General features: G+C 50.5%; 1 protein-coding gene across 9 annotated transcripts in view; it reads right to left on the reverse strand.

The window, feature by feature from the left end:
* PAX5 (paired box 5) overlaps window positions 1-17,039 on the reverse strand; it is a 196,116-nt gene that overhangs the window by 148,377 nt on the left and 30,700 nt on the right. For 7 of the 9 annotated variants that reach the window (XM_011939423.1, XM_011939431.1, XM_011939429.1 and 4 more), the window contains one exon: window positions 15,925-16,053. The exons of the other annotated variants lie outside the window; for them this stretch is intronic. In XM_011939423.1, the coding sequence (XP_011794813.1) occupies window positions 15,925-16,053 (129 nt within the window). The remainder of the gene's footprint in view (window positions 1-15,924; window positions 16,054-17,039) is intronic. 9 annotated transcript variants of the gene reach the window in all.

The raw sequence follows: 17,039 nt of genomic DNA on the forward strand, positions 1-17,039 counted from the left end.
CGGTGGGCGGGAGCGAGGCCCACGGGGCTCCCGGACCGTGGGGCCGAGGAGGAAGGGACCGGCCTCCCCGCAGGGACCTCAGCCTCTCTGCCGAGCTGTATTCGCACGGTGGCACCGCGGATCCCTGGATATCCCTCAAAGATCTTGGGATATGACTCGTGCGACCTTGAGCGACTCACTTCCTGCTCCTCTCATGCCTGGCTTTCTTCACCGGCCACGAATAGGCTCGAAGGAGATGGTGGCCGGGGTCCCATCCAGCCCACGCCCAGTGCCTGGGTGTCCAGAGGGAGGAAGGCCTGGCAGCATCACCAACGTCCACCTGGTGTTGACTCTGTGCCGAGCCACGGATGAGCATGGTCTAATCTTCCCCCACAACCCTCCGAAGCAGATACTGTTAACTATCCCTCTTCTACAGAGGAGCGAAGTGGGGTGCAGGCCACAGAGTGGCCAGTTGGGTTTCAGACGCCTGGGGCTGCGTGGCTATATGCTGTACTCAGGGAAAGGCGCTGTGAAGGAATAAGAAACGGAAACGGACCTGGACCTGGGCACCTCCCACTGCCAAGAACTGTACCGGGTGTTTTACCTCTGTTACGAAATTCTCACAGTAATTGTATGACCTAAGTATATAGTCCCCATTTTACAGATGGGGAAACTGACCCTTGGAGATATACAGAAATGTGTCCCTTGCCACAGAGTGGGTATGTGAGATGAACTACAATGATACTCTCATAGGCAATAGAGCTTTACAGCTTACCAAGCACTTTCTCATGCACTGCTTCCCGCTGAGTTTCCACAAGAATTTGAAGAAGGCGTCCTGCTCTCTCTGTTGCCAGTAGGAAAATCGAGGCCCAGCATGTGTGGTTCAAGATCACCAGCAAGGGAGTGCCAAGCCAGGAGGCCCTTGAAGGCCCTGAATGAGATGGCTCAGGCATAGGCTCTGCTCATTCTCTCTCCCCATTCTTTGGGGAGCTAGGAAGGAGTCATACTCTGGAGTCTGCTGGAAGATGCTTGGGGCCATGGGGAAGAGCAGGAAAGAGGGCTCCCCTGAAAGAAGGCATTTGCTGGAGAGACCATAAATTAGGCCCCCAAACAGTTGTTTTTCACCCATTGTCTCTGCCTCTCTTCCTGCCTGCCTGCCTCCTTAAGGTGGTCTCCTGAGAGGGAGGTACGCAGGTTCTTAACTGATAAAATGTGCCAGCAGTTAAAAGATACAAACCTGACCAATCGTCCTTTTCAGAAAAGAGATGTTCACGGAACAAAAGTACTATTCAGAAGTGCTGGATGGCGTTTGTGTCTGAGACAGAAAGGAAACGAACAGCGAGAAGATGAAGAAGGAGGGGGGAGCGGCAGGGAGCGGGGGAGGAGAAAGGATCAGGAGCTGGAAGGGTTGTCCAGGCTCAGTGCATCCTATCCTAGGCTCCTGAAGGGCAGGACCTGACTCAGACCACACCGCAAGGCCACGGCTGAGTCAGGATGAGAAACCCCGGCTTCTCCAGTGTTGTGTCAGGCTCACCTTACTTCTGACAGCTGCCCTCAGCTACAACTTGAATTATGTGTGTTTCTGAAACATGGAGCTGAAATTCTGCCAGCATGAATTCCAGTTGGTATTTCTTTCCTTTTCTTCTGACCCTAAGCTAAACAATCCTATCATGAAATTTAGCAATATAAATAAAATGACCATTAAAAAAGAGAGAAAGCCTGTAATCCCGGCATTTTGAGAGGCTGAGGCAGGAGGATCGCTTGAGCCCAAGAGTTCAAGATCAGCCTAGGCAACAAAGCTAGATCTTGTCTTGACAAAAAAATTTTAAAAACATAGCCAGGTGTGGTGGTGCATGCCTGCAGTCCCAGCTACACAGGAGGCTGAAGTGCAAGGATCGCTTGAGCCCATGAGGCCAAGGCTGCAGTAAGCTGTGTTCGCACCACCGCACTCCAGCCTGGGCAACACAGTGAGAACCTGTCTCAAAAAAAAAAAAAAAAAAGAGAGAGAGAGAGAAAAGAAAAGATCTGGGAATTTAGAACATTCTCAACAAGATCTTTTTGAGGAATCTAGATTCAGAGTAAAAACACTTTGCTCTGATAATAGAAAAAATAAAATAATAGGTAATATTTTTGAAACTTGTCATGTGTCACTGCTAATCAAAATATTATAGGCAACATTTTCTAATTACCAGAAAAGGCAGGAATTATTATTCCCTTTCGACAGGTGAGGAAATCAAAGCCCAAAGAAGCTAAAGCCCTTTGCTGTCAAAGCTCACACTGCTAGTAAAAGGAAAGGTGGGGCTCAAACCCCAGTCTACCCACTGCGCCACCTGCTGTGGCTTAAAACCCACATGTGACTAGCCAACTGCACTTGAAGGTGACCAACTTGCAGGTGTGACAGGGAAGTGTGCACAACAGTGTTAGGAAAGCTTCAGGAATGGCGTACCCCTGAGTGATGCAACAGACTCTGAGCCAAGGTCCCCCTGAGCTCAGCCAGATAGGTTGATGGGGGGATAGGCAGAATTGCAAAAAAGTAGAATCAGAGCCCCATGTTGGAGAGAGCTGAGGACATTCCCCTGGAGAACACAGCCTCGTACTGATGTCATCCTGTCGTGACACCCTCTGTGAGAGGCAGACTGGGATGGCCAGTAAGTACCCAGGTGCTAGTCCCAACACTGCTGCAGTTGAGCTTTGTGACCTTGGGAAATTGTCTCATTCTCTCTGTATCTCTATAAAATGGGGATAATAAGAGTATCCACCTGGTACAGTGGTTGTGAGTATTACGTGAGTTAATAATTTAAAATCTACATAGTCAGCACTCAGTAAATATTAGCCAATATAATTATCCCATATTGCAGTTCCTCTTTGGGGCTGTGATCTATACACATCTGGAGCACATGGCAGAAAGAGGACCACAGGCACCAGCATCCGTATGTGTGCATGTGTGTATTTAGATCATGAGAGAGCTCCCTCCCCATCTAGAATGGCTGTCACAAGATCCTGGAGGATGGAGATTCTGGGGTCAGGCAGGACTTGGGGGATGTTTGATGTGCAAGGCTCTGTGTTTTGCTCAGCAGCCTCCACTCATTCCCCAGATGAGCCCATGGCTTCTGTGACATCCATGGCCCCCATTCAGTACATACTTGCTGTTGTGAACCAGGCCCTGTGCTGGGCACTAAGGTGACATTGGTGACTGCTCCAGACACAGTTCCTGCCTTCATGGAGCTCACAGTCTTGCTGGGAAAACAGGCAAGTGACAAATGTGATATTTTGATGAACAGGCAGGTTCTGTGTGCTGGTGGGGAGTTAGGTTGGAGGGGAGGATCTAAGAAGTCCTCACTTAGGAGGTGACACAAGCTAGACCCTGAAGTTTGGGATGTCAGCCAGGTAAACGGTAGGGTGAAAAAGGAAGACAGTTTTTCAAGCAGTGGGAAGAGCATAATAAAAGGCACTCTTTATTGAGCATTTATTATATGTGGGGTCATCCTGAGCACTTCACATGCATTATCTCATTCAATTCATATAACAGTCCAATCACAAGCGCAATTGGGAAACTGAGGCTCAGAGATTAGTTCAAGGTCCCAGGAGTAGTCATTATTGAGTCAGCACTAGAACTCTGGTTGTCTGACTCCTAGGTTGCAAACAGGACAGAGCATTGGTGTTTAAGGAATGGAAAGAGGTTTGGTATGACTAGAGCAGTTGTGAAAAGAGGAGAGTGGAGAGGGCCTGGCAGCCTTGTTAAGAAGTTTGCATGGCTTTTGAGAACAACGGACAGATTTGAAGGTTAAAACCCTTCAGGCAAGTCATTGATCAGAACTTTATTTCAGCTGCTATGTGGAGAGCAGACTATTATTTAGACAAGTCAATGACACTGGAGATGGGGACCAGCCAGCAGGCTACAGCAATAGCCCAAATGAGAGAAGAGAGAGAATGCTTGGACCAAGGCAGTAGCAATGGGGATGGAGAGAAATGAGCAGATTCAATGGATATTTAGCACAGAGATGCAGTGACCTTGAGCAAACACTTGCCATAAGGCAGGCCTTTTTCTGTGGTCACATGTAGAGGCACAAACTTTCTAAGCAGTGAAGGTGGTGGAGCCCCTGCTTCTGGCTAATTTAAATTCCAGAGAAGGCTGGGTGCCGTGGCTCGCACCTGTAATCCCAGCACTTTGGGAAGCCAAGACAGGTGGATTGCTTGAGCTCATGGGTTTGAGACCAGCCTGGACAACATGGTGAAACATCATCTCTACAAAAAATACAAAAATTAACCAGGCATGGTGGTTCGTGCCTGTAGTCCCAGCTACTCTGAGGCTGAGCTGGGAGGATGGCTTGAGCCTGGAGGCAGAGGTTGCACGGGCAGCAGAGCCAGACCTTGTCTCAAAAAAAAAAAAAAAAAAATTCCAGCAAAAATTATAAAATCACAACACTCCCCTTTTCCTAAAGCACCAAAAAGATTTCAAAAGCATTTTTCCATCTTCTATTTTATATAAGTCTATGAGGGATATGTGACTATAATCTCCACAGATGTGAGAAGTGACCTGCCAAAGGTCACGTGGCTGACAGAGAAAGATCTAGAATCTAACTCCAGCTCTAGTGCTCTCTGGTACACCACAGAGTATCAGAACCCAAAAGACCCTCAAAAATCATCTGCTCTAATTTCCACATTTTAATATGAGGAAAACAAGGCTCAGAGAGAAGTGACTTGGCCAAGGTCACACAGCAAATAAAGGCTTAGAGTAGAACCAAGGACTTCACTCCCAGAAAGGTTTATATCAAGACATTTGGACCATGGAGGTGAGAAAGGACCAGATTAATCTCCAGTAGCAATAGTCCAGCCTCCCCCTCCCTGACCGAATGCTGCCAAAGAAGTGACATTTCAGCGAATGGTCAGCCCACCTGGGCACTGCCACCTCCAACCCAGTTACAAGCATACTAAGCTCACGAATGGCCGGCACACACTGCCCTGCTACTCTACCCCTCTTGTCCCTGATTCTGGACAGCAACTAAGCTGTCCTGGGTCGATGTTGCCACCTGGTGGCTGGTGCTGGGAAGTGTCTGACCCCCTCCTCACTTTCATCCTCCACTGTTCAGTTCCTCAAGAGGCTATGCCTTTCTCTCTGCCTATTTCCTCTCATAGATCAGTTAATGTTGCTACAAGCAATTTGTTCCTCACACATACCTTCTCTCACACCTTTTATCCTTCTTCCTCTCTCAATTTTTCTCAAATTACCTTAAGACATTCTCTTGTTCTCCCTCTCACCCATTTTACTCTATCACTGGGATAAAATGCCCCAAGGAAGGACTAATACAAATGTTAATTTGTACTAATAAAAATGAAAACTGGAAATTTCAAAGTGAAATTTAAACACATGCAGGCACACACACACCTCGCCCCCACCCCCCAACGCTCCCCTCCCACACACACACACACGTGTCACCCGGAAATGTTCGAGAAACACCCAGAAACCCCTCTGGAATCAGAACAAAAGTCTCCCCTTGCTCGACCGTCTTTTACACCTGCTCTTCCTCAAATGCCAGGAGTCAAGATAAATACCAAAATCACTTACTTATTTTATTTTGTTTCATTCCCAATCCAGAGCATTGCTAAGTTTTTTTCCCATCAAAAATATGCCCTAGATGGGGTCTCCAGGAGGCTGCAGGCCAGTACAGAGCTAAGCTAGATGGGGAGACGAGGCAGGGTTCTGAAACATCCACTCACCAGGCTCTTGGGTGGCACAAGCTGGCTGCTGCTGGCACAGAAGGAAGCCTTCTGGAGGGAAATTAGACCTCAAGCCCTGTCGACAGTCTGCTGGGAAGGGGAGAAGGCTCGGTAGCTATGTCTTTCTGTGGGAGCTCAACCTGGGATAGAAGCAAGAAGCACTACATATCCCAACTGGCTAGTGGAGGATTTCCAAAGTCCAGTGTGTCTTGTCACTCCCTCCTCAGCTCAAAGACCTGCCATGGCTCCCGCTGTCTTCAGGAGCTAAGAATGGGAGAAACGACTGATGACACCTTTCTTTTAACTGAAACCTCTTAACTGTTCTCCTTATCTATATGAGTGATAAGTAGGCAAGTTCAGACTGCAGCAGCCTAAAGCAGAAATTTTCAAAGTGTAGTCCAGGGAGCCCTGCCAGGGTTGGAAGAAGGGGTCTCCAAGATGCTTTCAGGTGATCTGTGAGGGCAAAATTATTGTAATTTTTTTATTTTATTTTAAATTATGGGATACATGTGCAGAATGTGCAGGTTTGTTACATAGGTATACATGTGCCATAGTGGTTTGCTGCACCTGTTATTTTCATATTAATGCCAAGGTGTGATTTGCCTTCTTCACTCTCATTCTCTCACGAGTCTACAGTGGAGGTTTTCAGAAGCTGTAAGATGTGCTCCATCACAACAGAGCAAATACAGAAGCAGCTATGAGAGTCCAGCTGTTTCTATTAAGTCAGACGCTGAAGAGACCTGCAGAACTGTAAGCCAATGCCATTCATACGAAATTTGGGGTTTGGAAGATTTGGTTCTTTCTTATTTCAAAAATATTTTTTATGTTACTTGTTTGTTACTGTTATTTTTAATGAATAAATATTTTAACTTTCATCCATTTTAATTAACCCACATACACTAAAGCTCCTTGAAGTCCTTGATAATTTTTAAGAGTTTAAAGGGACCCAGGACCAAACATTTGAGAACTGCTGCTCTAAAATAATGCCAAGAGGACTTGAGATGGAACCAGGAGAAACTCAGAATTTTGGTGCCAGAAAAAACCTCAGCAATTCCTTGATCTCCATTTTAGATGGAAAAACTGACGCCGAGACAGAGAAAGGGACAGGAAGAAGGGACACAGCAGGGTAAGGGGTTTGAAGCCTTGTAAAGTCTGTGAACCACAGACTGTGTGGCCAGGGATTAAACCATATTCCCAAGCCAGAGAGAAAGGACTGTGGGATTCTCTTCCCCATGGGGCAGCAGGGCATGCAGGGCGGAGAAAGCCAAAACCATTTCACCTCAAGTTTCAGACCGTCTTGGCAGGGGACTGCTCACAGCAGATGAGACTGTATCCTCCTCCTCCATCGGCCCCACCAGTCTTGTACTGGTTAGCCTCAAACTGCCTCTGAACTGAGATCCCAACATGGCAGCACCCTACCCTCTCCCAAACCCCCAGGACTCTCCTGAACACCCGTATACCGCCCCATGGGAAAAGGACCTGGGGGTGAGAGGAGGGGGAGGGGCTGGGGCAAACCAGGTGTGCAAACAGAGAGGGTGGGGGTTCAGTGGTGTTGGCTCTCACGGGGACTCTCGCTCACTGAATCAAAGTGAAACTTGGGGACCCAGGAGTGAGGAGGAACCGAAACCTGAGCCCCCACCCGTGGGACAGGCCCTGGGCACTAGAGAAAGGCCCCAGGAGCCCCTCCAATTGGCCACCTGGCCTCAGATGCCCTGTGTTACCACAGAGGCCTCCAGCAGTTGTCTATCTGGGTCTCAACTGAGGTGCCCATGGCTATAAGATCAGGACAGAGATCACAGGGGAGAGTGGCCAGCCAGGCAGGGAGATGGAAACCAGGTCCTCACCATCTCTGCCACTAACTGCCCCCTGCATACCCTTGGGCCAAGCCTGTGCCCTCTGTGCCTGGACTACCCTACCTACAGGGTATAGAGTACATGACCTGCCAAGGAGTGTGGCTGCTTGTCCCCCGCCCTAAATTCTTGCCTCCGCTACCCTACCCACCTCTGGCCTGTGAGCCTGACTACCCACTTCCCTGACCACACAAATACACACACACGCACTCGGCCCCACCAGCCAGTTCCAGGACCTGCCTCCTGTTAGCTTCAGCTGCCACAGGCAGACTGAGCCAAACTGGTTTCTTCAGAGTTCACGCTAAGACTCCAGAAGCTCAAAGACCTTCAGGCCGAGAACAACAGAGCACAAGTGCCGAAAGCAAGCTGAGTCGGGAGCGCGTGAGAACTCAGGCCCAGCAGCCCCAGATGACTGTTGCCTTGTGGGCTGTCAGGCTGCCAGCTGCCCCAGGGTTGCCAGATCTGATTTTTCTTCCCAAAAGAAGCCAGGCATCCATCCATACATGAAATTTCCTGATTTTGCAATGTTGGTAACTAATTCAAAATCATCATCCATATAGGGCAAGCCAAGGAAAGCACGGCTGCCAGGCTGCCAATTTCCCCCCGGGTTCTACGTGATGCCCCCACCATGACCACACCGCAGCAGAACCTTGGTGCTGACTCCTGCCTGGACAAAAAGAGAACTCAGGAAACAATCCAGCCCTCTACATGGGGGGACATCCAGGGGACAGCTCACAGAGGGCCAGGGAGGGGACCTGTCCTTGGAAAGCCCCAGCAGAGGCCAAGACAAAATGGTGGTAACCTCCTTCCTGCCCCCAAAGCCACTCTGGGAAAAGGAGATGGAGAGCCTGCCTGGTCACCCATACTCCACACTGGACCCTAAAGAATCCTTGGGTCTCAGCCAGCTGTGAAGGACCAATGACCCAACACTGGAAATCCCCACAGGGGAGTGGGCTGGTTCCGGAGAGCCAGGCCAGGTCCAGGCTCAAGGACAGCATTCCAGATGGCAGGCCCTGAGTGGGCAATGGCCTGGACACAGGAAGCTGAGCCAACACACAGGGACTGGAGGCACAGGAGGAATGAGCAGGGGGAAAGGGAGGCCCGCGAGGGAAGGGCAGGGGTTCTCTCAAGAACTGAGGTCAGTGCAGGGGGACGTGTGGGCAGTACCCCGTGGGGAGAGAAGACTGATGGGGCCGGCTGTCAACAGTGGGGACGGCGGTCCGCCCTGTGAGAAGGGAGGAAAGGAGGGAGAGGATAACTGAATTTGTCACATCGAAAGGCAAGGGATGCCAAGGATTTTCCATGGAGCCATCCTCTCCCTCTAGGTTTTCTGGGTTTTACTATGTGATCTGGGCAGACCGCCTCTCTTCTCTGAGCCTGTTTTCCCATGTGAATGACGGAGTGGGGTGTCTCAGGTGCTCTCCAAGGCCCTTTCAGCTCCCATGGGGGAGTCTCGAGGTCCAGGCTGATGGCCCCAACCACCCCTCAGAGGCCTAGCCCTCTCAGGCCCAGAGTGCTGCCCTCTGCCCCCACCCTGGGGGCCTCCACCCCTCTGTGCTCCCTGTGCCTCTCTTCAGGGAAAACTGAGGCCTGACCCTTTTCTTCTGTCATGAAGCAGGCGGGGAGACTCAGCGTCCTGAAGGCAAAGGAGGAGGAAAGCGAGTGGCCCTTTGTTCTGTAGCCGACACCTGGGGGCACTGTTGTTCAGGCTGGATGCCCCGGGCTCCTGGCTGCAGGCAATAGGCTTCTTCAGTACCATGGAATCGCCCCATGGCTTGACGGCTCCAAACAGGAAGGTGGTGGTGGGCGAACCAGCCAGTTCCAGCTGCCAACAGGACCGTGGCTGAAGTCTGCTGTCCTCTGCCATGACAGGCCTCACGTCCTCAAACACAGGCCTCTCAGTGGCCAATGACTATAGCCAGGCCCTGCGGCCACGCCCTTGGCAGCTGTCACTTCACTTCATTTTATTCTCACAGTAACCCACAAGGCTTGCATCAACTCTATTTGCCAGATAACAAAATGGAGGCGCAGAGAGATTAAGTAACTTGCTACAAGAAGTCCTCAAACCATTTCATCCCTGCCCATGAGCCTGTACCCTTGACTCAACACCTTATTTGGGTCTCTCCAGGGATCAGAGATCTGTGAACTCTCAATCCCACAGGGGCTGCCTATTACTCCTGACTCGGGAATCCTGAGCTTTTCCACATACCCATCACTTCTGGGAGCTCTGAGAGGGCTCTCCCCACTTCCTGCTTCCATTTTCTGTCCTGATCCCGGGAGTGGCAGACAGCATCTATGCATCCAGGGAAGGTAAAGGGTCCTAGGAGAGAAAAGACCAGGGCCTGCCCGTGTCAGAGGGCCCAGGGGCCCAGCACAGTCTGTGAGCTTCTGAAACCCCTTCCCTCTGGCCATAGCTCCTGTGGAGGTCTGCTAGGCAGGGCTGAGGGGGCATTCAGCCTGAAAGAGATAGGGGAAGAGGGGATTTGGGGAGAGAGAGAGATAGCAAGAGAGAATACAAGAAGACAGAAAGGAAATTGAACGAGTGAATGAGTGTGAGAGAGAAAAGGAGAGGGAGAGAGAGAGTAGGAGAGAGTGTGTGTGTGTGAGAGACAGAATATTTACGAAAAGGAAAGCTAGTGAGAGCTAGACCAGTAGACAGAAACAGACACAGAGGAAGGTTCAATAAACAGGAAATAAACAAAGCCAAATAATACAGAATGAGATGCACCCCCAAAGACATGGGGAGAGACACAAAAACAGAGAGGAAACAGGCATCCCCAAAAAGGAAGTCATAATGGGAGCACCTGGCTAAATGCCCTCCAACAAACTTCCCATGAGAGTCTCATCAGACTTGGCATCTTCTGGAAAGGACAGGCCACCTCTGGACCCTTGCTGCCCTTCTTGTGCCTTCTTCCAGAAGGCTGGAAATTCCCTTGCCATGTACACCTACTGCCCAAAAAGAAACCTCTGGCCCCCACAGTCCACACTGGCTGGACAGGTCAGCTTTCTGAACTGGTGAAAGGGATTTGCACTCCGCTGACCTCAGTGTGTTCAGGGCCTTTCAAACTCAGGGCCCTGTGGGTTATTGTGAGGGGGACAGGGAGGGGACCTAAGCAGGGAGAGCGGCGGAAGGAGGTCTCACCAGAGATCAAAGGCCCAGGAAGGAACCGAGGGTCTGAGGCTGCCCTTTCACCCATGGCCGCTATTCACAATCCTGCCTGCTTTGCCAAGTCTCTCCCTGCCACCACCTCCTCTGGGCCTTCCGGAGAGGGAGGTGCCGACTCAGCCTCCATTCCCCTCACTCAGCAGGATTCCTGAGCCATGTCACAGTTTCCTCCACGAAAGCTCTCAGTTCAGACCAATCAAGAGACAAAGCGACATCTCATAACCGGGCGGCACCCCAGCCTGACCCTCGGAGCCATCCCACAGGCCTCCCGGGCCTCCCTGTGAACCGGGGCTATGCTGAGGCGCTGGGCTGGGAATAGAAATGATTTGTGGCCCCTGCCCTGTCAAGTCCACATGAGTGGCAGCCTCAGGGTCAGGCAGCAGAAGGGAAAGACAAGTGGGTAGATGCACTCGCAGACACAGTACTGGCACAGAAGCACTGGCCACCCAGGTTGGAACAGGCCTGCCTCAAAAGTCGCAGAAGCTGAACCAGAATGTCCTCCTTGACTCTTCTGCTCCTCATTTGTCCAGCCCCTGCTCACACCTCTGATGATGGAGAGCTCACTATCTTTCTAAGATAAAGCTTCCATTCTTGGCCCAGCCTGGCTGCTTCTGAAAGCTGTATGTTGCACTCAGCCATAATCTGTCTCCTGCAGCTTCCTTTAACCAGCCCCAGCTCTTCCTCCAGAGGCCACAGAGATCTTACCTGTTGCTGCAGAACAGTTCATCTGAGACTTGGACATAGTGGCTGTATCCCCGAGTCTGGTCTTGGAGGCAGACATCCTAGGAAGAACTCTAGAATCTCTATACTGAAAGGGCCCTTGCCAATCCACCAGCCTAACAATATTCTAGTTTGTGTGTCTTTGCTCCAGAGCTCTACTCAGAGCTTTCTATGGAAGCCAAAATACCAAACAAAAGCATCCTTGACTGAGGAAACTAGCGGTCCCTCCACTTACCCTCTTTACTAATTGTGAACTCTCTAAAGGAATGTGACTGATCCACTCTACCAAGGAGCACTTACTGAGCACCTACTATGTGCCAAGCACTGGTATTAGAGCTATGTTGTCCAACACAGCAGCCACTAGTCCTGTGCAGCTACTGTGCACTTGAAATGTGGCCAGTACAATCGAGGAACTGAATTTTTTATTTGATTTGATTTTAATTTTAATTTTAAAATAGAAGCAGTATAGAGTATTTTTCCCACTAAACACAGCTTTATTGTTTTGGTAGGACTACATCTAACTTTAACTGTCAAACGTTTAGCGTCCAAACTGAGATGTACTACGTGTGTAAAATACACACCAGATTTCAAAAACTTGGCAGCAAAAATAAGAGAAAATATAGCATCAAATTTTTTATATTGATGACATGTTGAAATGGTATTTGGGGTATACTGGATTAAATAAAATATATTATTAAAATTAATTCCACTTGTTTCTTTTTATTCTTTTTAATGTAGTTACTACATCATTTAAAATTACACATGTGGCTTGCATTCTCCTTCTGTTGGATAGTGCGGGGCTGGTCACTTCCACACTACCTTTTATCTGAAACACTCAGCAGAGTGAATGTTTCTTGAGTATCTAAGATGCATAGCTCAAAACTATCTCCCTAAATGCTTCTAGACTAAATGTTTCAAAACCTCTGACCACATTTAAGCCACCCACCTCTCTCTACCTCTCTCCCTTTCCAAATCCTGCTGTGCTGGTCCTCTTCCTGCACGTGCTCACCAGAGTCCCAGACTTGGCACAATCTCTCTTGCTTTTGATTGGAATGCCCTCTCCTCCCTCTACCCAGCTCTCAAATGCCCCCTCCTATGAGGAGCCCCCCAGATCCTTTTGGTCAAAACTGGCCTTCCCTGCCTTATTCTTTCCCCTGGTGTCACCTCATCAGAGGAATTTGAGCTTGTCAGTCATGATCACCAGCTCACCCTCTGTGTTTGGATCCTATCACCCCGTTCACCTCTGCTGAGATCTGGGCAGGAAGGTGGCCCCAGGAAATGCCCTCAGGGCAAAACTCAAGTCTAAGCTGGGGATGACAGTGGACCAAGCAGCAGAGTAAGCAACTCCATCTTGCAAAGACTCAGTCACCTCATCTGAAAAATGGGCAAGGACCCTCCACTGTCTTCCTCTTAGCTCACCATTGCCTCTCTTACCCCATGATTCTTCTCTCAGGCTGCTGATGGTGCCGCTCTAGAGGCCAGTACCCCACAAATCCATGGTTTGCAGCCTCCGTGGGCCAGCTGGCCAGTGTGCCTGAAATGTCCCTGTTTCCCCAGTGGCTGCTTCTTACATTCTCTGCTCTCCTCCAACCTCTGGCCTTCAGGTCTCACTTCTCTGTCCGCATCCAACCTGCTAATCCTGCCCTTCTGACTGAAACTCTTCCCCACATCAGCCCCAGCTCTGCCCAGCCCCAGGCTCTCCGCCTCCAAAGGGCATCTCTGAAAAGGCTGAGGGGCAACAGGTAGCTGGAAAATACCAGGGAACTGAGGCCTTAGGGGCACTCCAGCTCCTCCCAACTCCCCAGTCCATACCAGCTGTATGGCTGTGTAGCCTCTATTACCTCCCCTAGTAAAATGGAAGTGACAGTCTCTGACTCTTTACCTCCCTCTAGAGCCACTGCAGGGATCCAGAAAGACAGAGAGAAAGGATAGGAAAGATCAGAAGGGGGCACTTATGCAATACCCCGACAGACACTTCCCTGGTGTGAACCCGGCCATTGCTGCCCACCCCTGGGATCAAACGTGCACACTCTCAGTTGTGTGGGGCAGGAGTGAGGGGGAGGCTCTGGTTGCTTTGGTTTGTCCCCCACTCTTTCCACTCCTATAAGCTTCCAGGACCATCAAGTCATTCTCCCTTCTACCACAGACCACCGACTGGACTATCCCCAAGTCTTCGTGAGGATCAGGACTCGACCATATATATCAGAACTGGAAAGATTTCAAAGATCACCCAGGCTGGGAACAGTGGCTCATGCCTGTAATCCCAACACTTTGGGAGGCCTAGGCAGGCAGATCACTTGCAGTCAGGAGTTCAAGACCAGCCCAGGCAACATAGCAAAACCCCATGTCTATTTATTAAGAAAAAAATTTCAATTGAAAAATAAAAAAGATCATCCAATACCACATCTGATTCTTGATACTCTGTATGGCAGCCTGACAAGTGGCCACTTAGTCTCTGCTTACATATCCCCAGAGATAGGGCACTCATTACCTCCCGAGGCATCTCCTTTTATCCCTAGGCCACTCTCATATGTGCAACTTGGTTCTTTTTAAACTGAGGTGAAATCACCTCTGCATCCTGGATGAAGAGGGATCTGATACAGCATCTGGGAACACCTTGAGGCTCTAGGGATATTTTGGCACAAAGAAAAGCAGAATAAGCGAGACTAGATTGCTGTCTTCAAGTATTTGGAGGCATGGAAAGAGGAAGGAATGAGATCTCATTGCATGGCCTTAAAGTTAAAGTGTGTGGCCGATGCAGAGGTGATTTCACCTCAATTTAAAAAGAACCAAGTTGCACATATGAGAGTGCCAAAATATTTCTAGAGCCTTAAGGTGTTTCCAGATGCTGTATCAGATCCCTCTTCATCCAGGACACAATCCCATTTGTCACTGTCCCTCTTAAAGGTCAATACCCCCAAATGGGCCGCATTCTTCCTCTGGGAAGAGTAGTCAAGACCAACACCACCCACATTCTGAAGATGCTATACCTTGTAAAGGAGCTTGAGGGGCAAAACCATGACTGCTGGTCAGACTGCAAGCCAATATAGCACTCCGAAAACAAAGTAAAATAATACCTCCAGGCCAGAACCTGTCTGTTTGGTGACAAACATCGAACTATATTTTTTCTTTCCCCAAAAATCTCCGCCTAGATCCCTCAGCCTCCGGGGGAGTCTCACACAATCTGTCCCTCCACCGTGAACAAATATATCCAGGCCCCAGCTTAGGCACATCTGCTGTGAGTCCAGGTGACAATGGGAGAAAACATGACACCATCAACCTCATAAACCAACAGAGATGGCAGGCTCACTGCCTCCTGCAGCAACACAGCACCGCAGCCTACTGAGTTAAAGACTTCTGACATCTGCTCAGGAGTGGCAGGAGCAGAAGAGAGAGGTGAGGCAGGTTCCAAAAGCCGTGAATCATCCCCACACACCCCCACGGTTCCAAACCGAGGCCACCGGCTCTGCTTCTGCACTGCTGGCAACACGCAGGCCACAGGCCAATCCACGGCTGGGCCGACTCAATTTTCTAGTTACAGATCTTAAGTACTTAGGCATGTGCTCACGAGAACACACATCCCTTACACGGAGCTGAGAAAGGGAATTGTGCTGAGGAACAGAATAATTGAATCAAGATTTCTGTCACGCTGCTCTCAGGCCCTAGACCACAGCCCTGGTTTTTTTGTTTTTTTTTTCCTTTTCCTGACTAAGGTTTTACAGACTCCCAGGGGGTCTTTTCTTCTCTCAAACTTATTAATGTCAGCCAGTACTGGCAGCCCATTCAGGAGAAAGGAGCTCTGGTTAAGGTGTCCTGCATCCAGGACGGAGGTGGCTGGCTCTGGGGACCGAGGCACCACATGGCCCAGCCAGTGGAGGGCCTGAGAAAAACCAACCGGGAAGATTGTCATCTTTGTAATCCCTCCCAACACCCCCGCACTCCTTCCTTCCAGACCCAAGGGCAAGGATGAGATGATTATTAATTTCCTCAGCACCACCCCGCAACACCATCACCAGGGCTGAAGGCCTTCTCTGCTGAGACGTGTGCAGAGCCTTTCAGAGAACCCACCCCTCCGCCCACCCAACGTGTGCCCCTCTCACGGCTTTGCCCAGCCACCTCTCTCTGGTCCAAAGCTTCTCCGCAAAGTGGACTTGGGTGTGGAGCCCAGCACACCCTGCCCTCGGGGGGCATATCTGCACGCACACAGGGTCTTCTTAAAGGCCAAAGCTCCGGCCACAAGGGCTCTGCCAGGCCCACTGCTTCTATGCAAGGGGTGATCACGGGGAAGGCCAGCAAGAATGCCACAGTCACCCTGCTGCCTGTCTGTCCTTGCAGAGGGCTCAGCCCTTTCCCGTGTTCACGAAAAGGACAGAGTGCGGGCAGAGGGACTCGCTCCTCTGCAGGTAAGGGGGGTGCTCGCGGGCACCTCTGCTGCCACCTGCGACCGAGCACCCGAAACGGACCCCATGGGGCTGCGCGGGCCTCTCTTACCTTCGTCTCTCTTGCGCTTGTTGGTGTCGGCGCTGGGGGACGTGATGCCTAGGATGCCGCTGATGGAGTACGAAGAGCCGGCCGAATCCGTGCTCACCGAGGACACCTGCGTCACGGAGCCCGTGGACACTGCGCGGAGAAAGACGGGCTGTCAGGGCCACAGAGGGCTGAGGGCCGCGGGCAGGCTGTCACCGCACGCAGAGCTGGGGGTGGCTGGGAGGGAGCGAGTGCAGAGGGGCAGGAGGCGCCGAGGACACTCGCCCTTCGGGGGCGGCCACACCAGGGCCACCAGAGCGGGCCTCGGATGAGCCATGTGCTCCAGTTCTCTGCGCTGGGGGGAGGAAGGGGAGGGGTGGGCACTGGGGAGGACTGACCCCTCCAGAAAGGAACACCGGGACACAGGGACAGGAAGGGCAGTCGCTCAAATTCCAGCCTTTCCATGGATACAGAAAGCAGGGGATGGAGAGGAGAAAGAGGGGAGCCGGGGCCCACCAACAGCCAGTGCTAAACAAAACAAAACAAAACAAAAACAAAAAACAAACAAAAAACCTGGAATACTCGTTAGGCATTTCCCCACCTGCCTGCACACCCAACCTTGTGTGCAAACACAACTACCTGAGCGCAAACTCACGCGCTCAGCTAACAAACTCCAAACCACAGAGTGCCCCTTCTTTCTCCCTGCCTTTTCTCCTTCCAGTTTCCCTGGATTTGACTTTTAATATTAATTATGACAATAAGGATAACGAACATTTTCTGAGAACTTACTCTGTGCCAGGCATTGAGGCATTACTCATTTAATTCTGAGAAAAATAATAGAAGCTAGGAAATGTGATGATCCTATTGGAAAGGTAAAACTCAGAGAAGACAAGTGGCCCACCCAGGATCACACAGCTAACAAGAGGCAGAGTACCTGGTGCCAGGGCTCACGCCTGTAATCCCAGCACTTTGGAAGGCAGACGTGGGAGGATCACTTGAGCTTAGGAGTTCAAGACCAGCCTGGCCAACATAGCAAGACCCACCAAAAAACTTTTTAAAAAATTAGCCAGGTGTGGTGGCACAAGCCTATAGTCCCAGCAACTCAGGAGGCTGAGGCAGGAGGATCACTTGAGCCCAGG

Source organism: Colobus angolensis, unplaced genomic scaffold (assembly GCF_000951035.1).
Source record: "Colobus angolensis palliatus isolate OR3802 unplaced genomic scaffold, Cang.pa_1.0 Scaffold181, whole genome shotgun sequence".
Lineage (NCBI taxonomy): Eukaryota > Metazoa > Chordata > Mammalia > Primates > Cercopithecidae > Colobus > Colobus angolensis.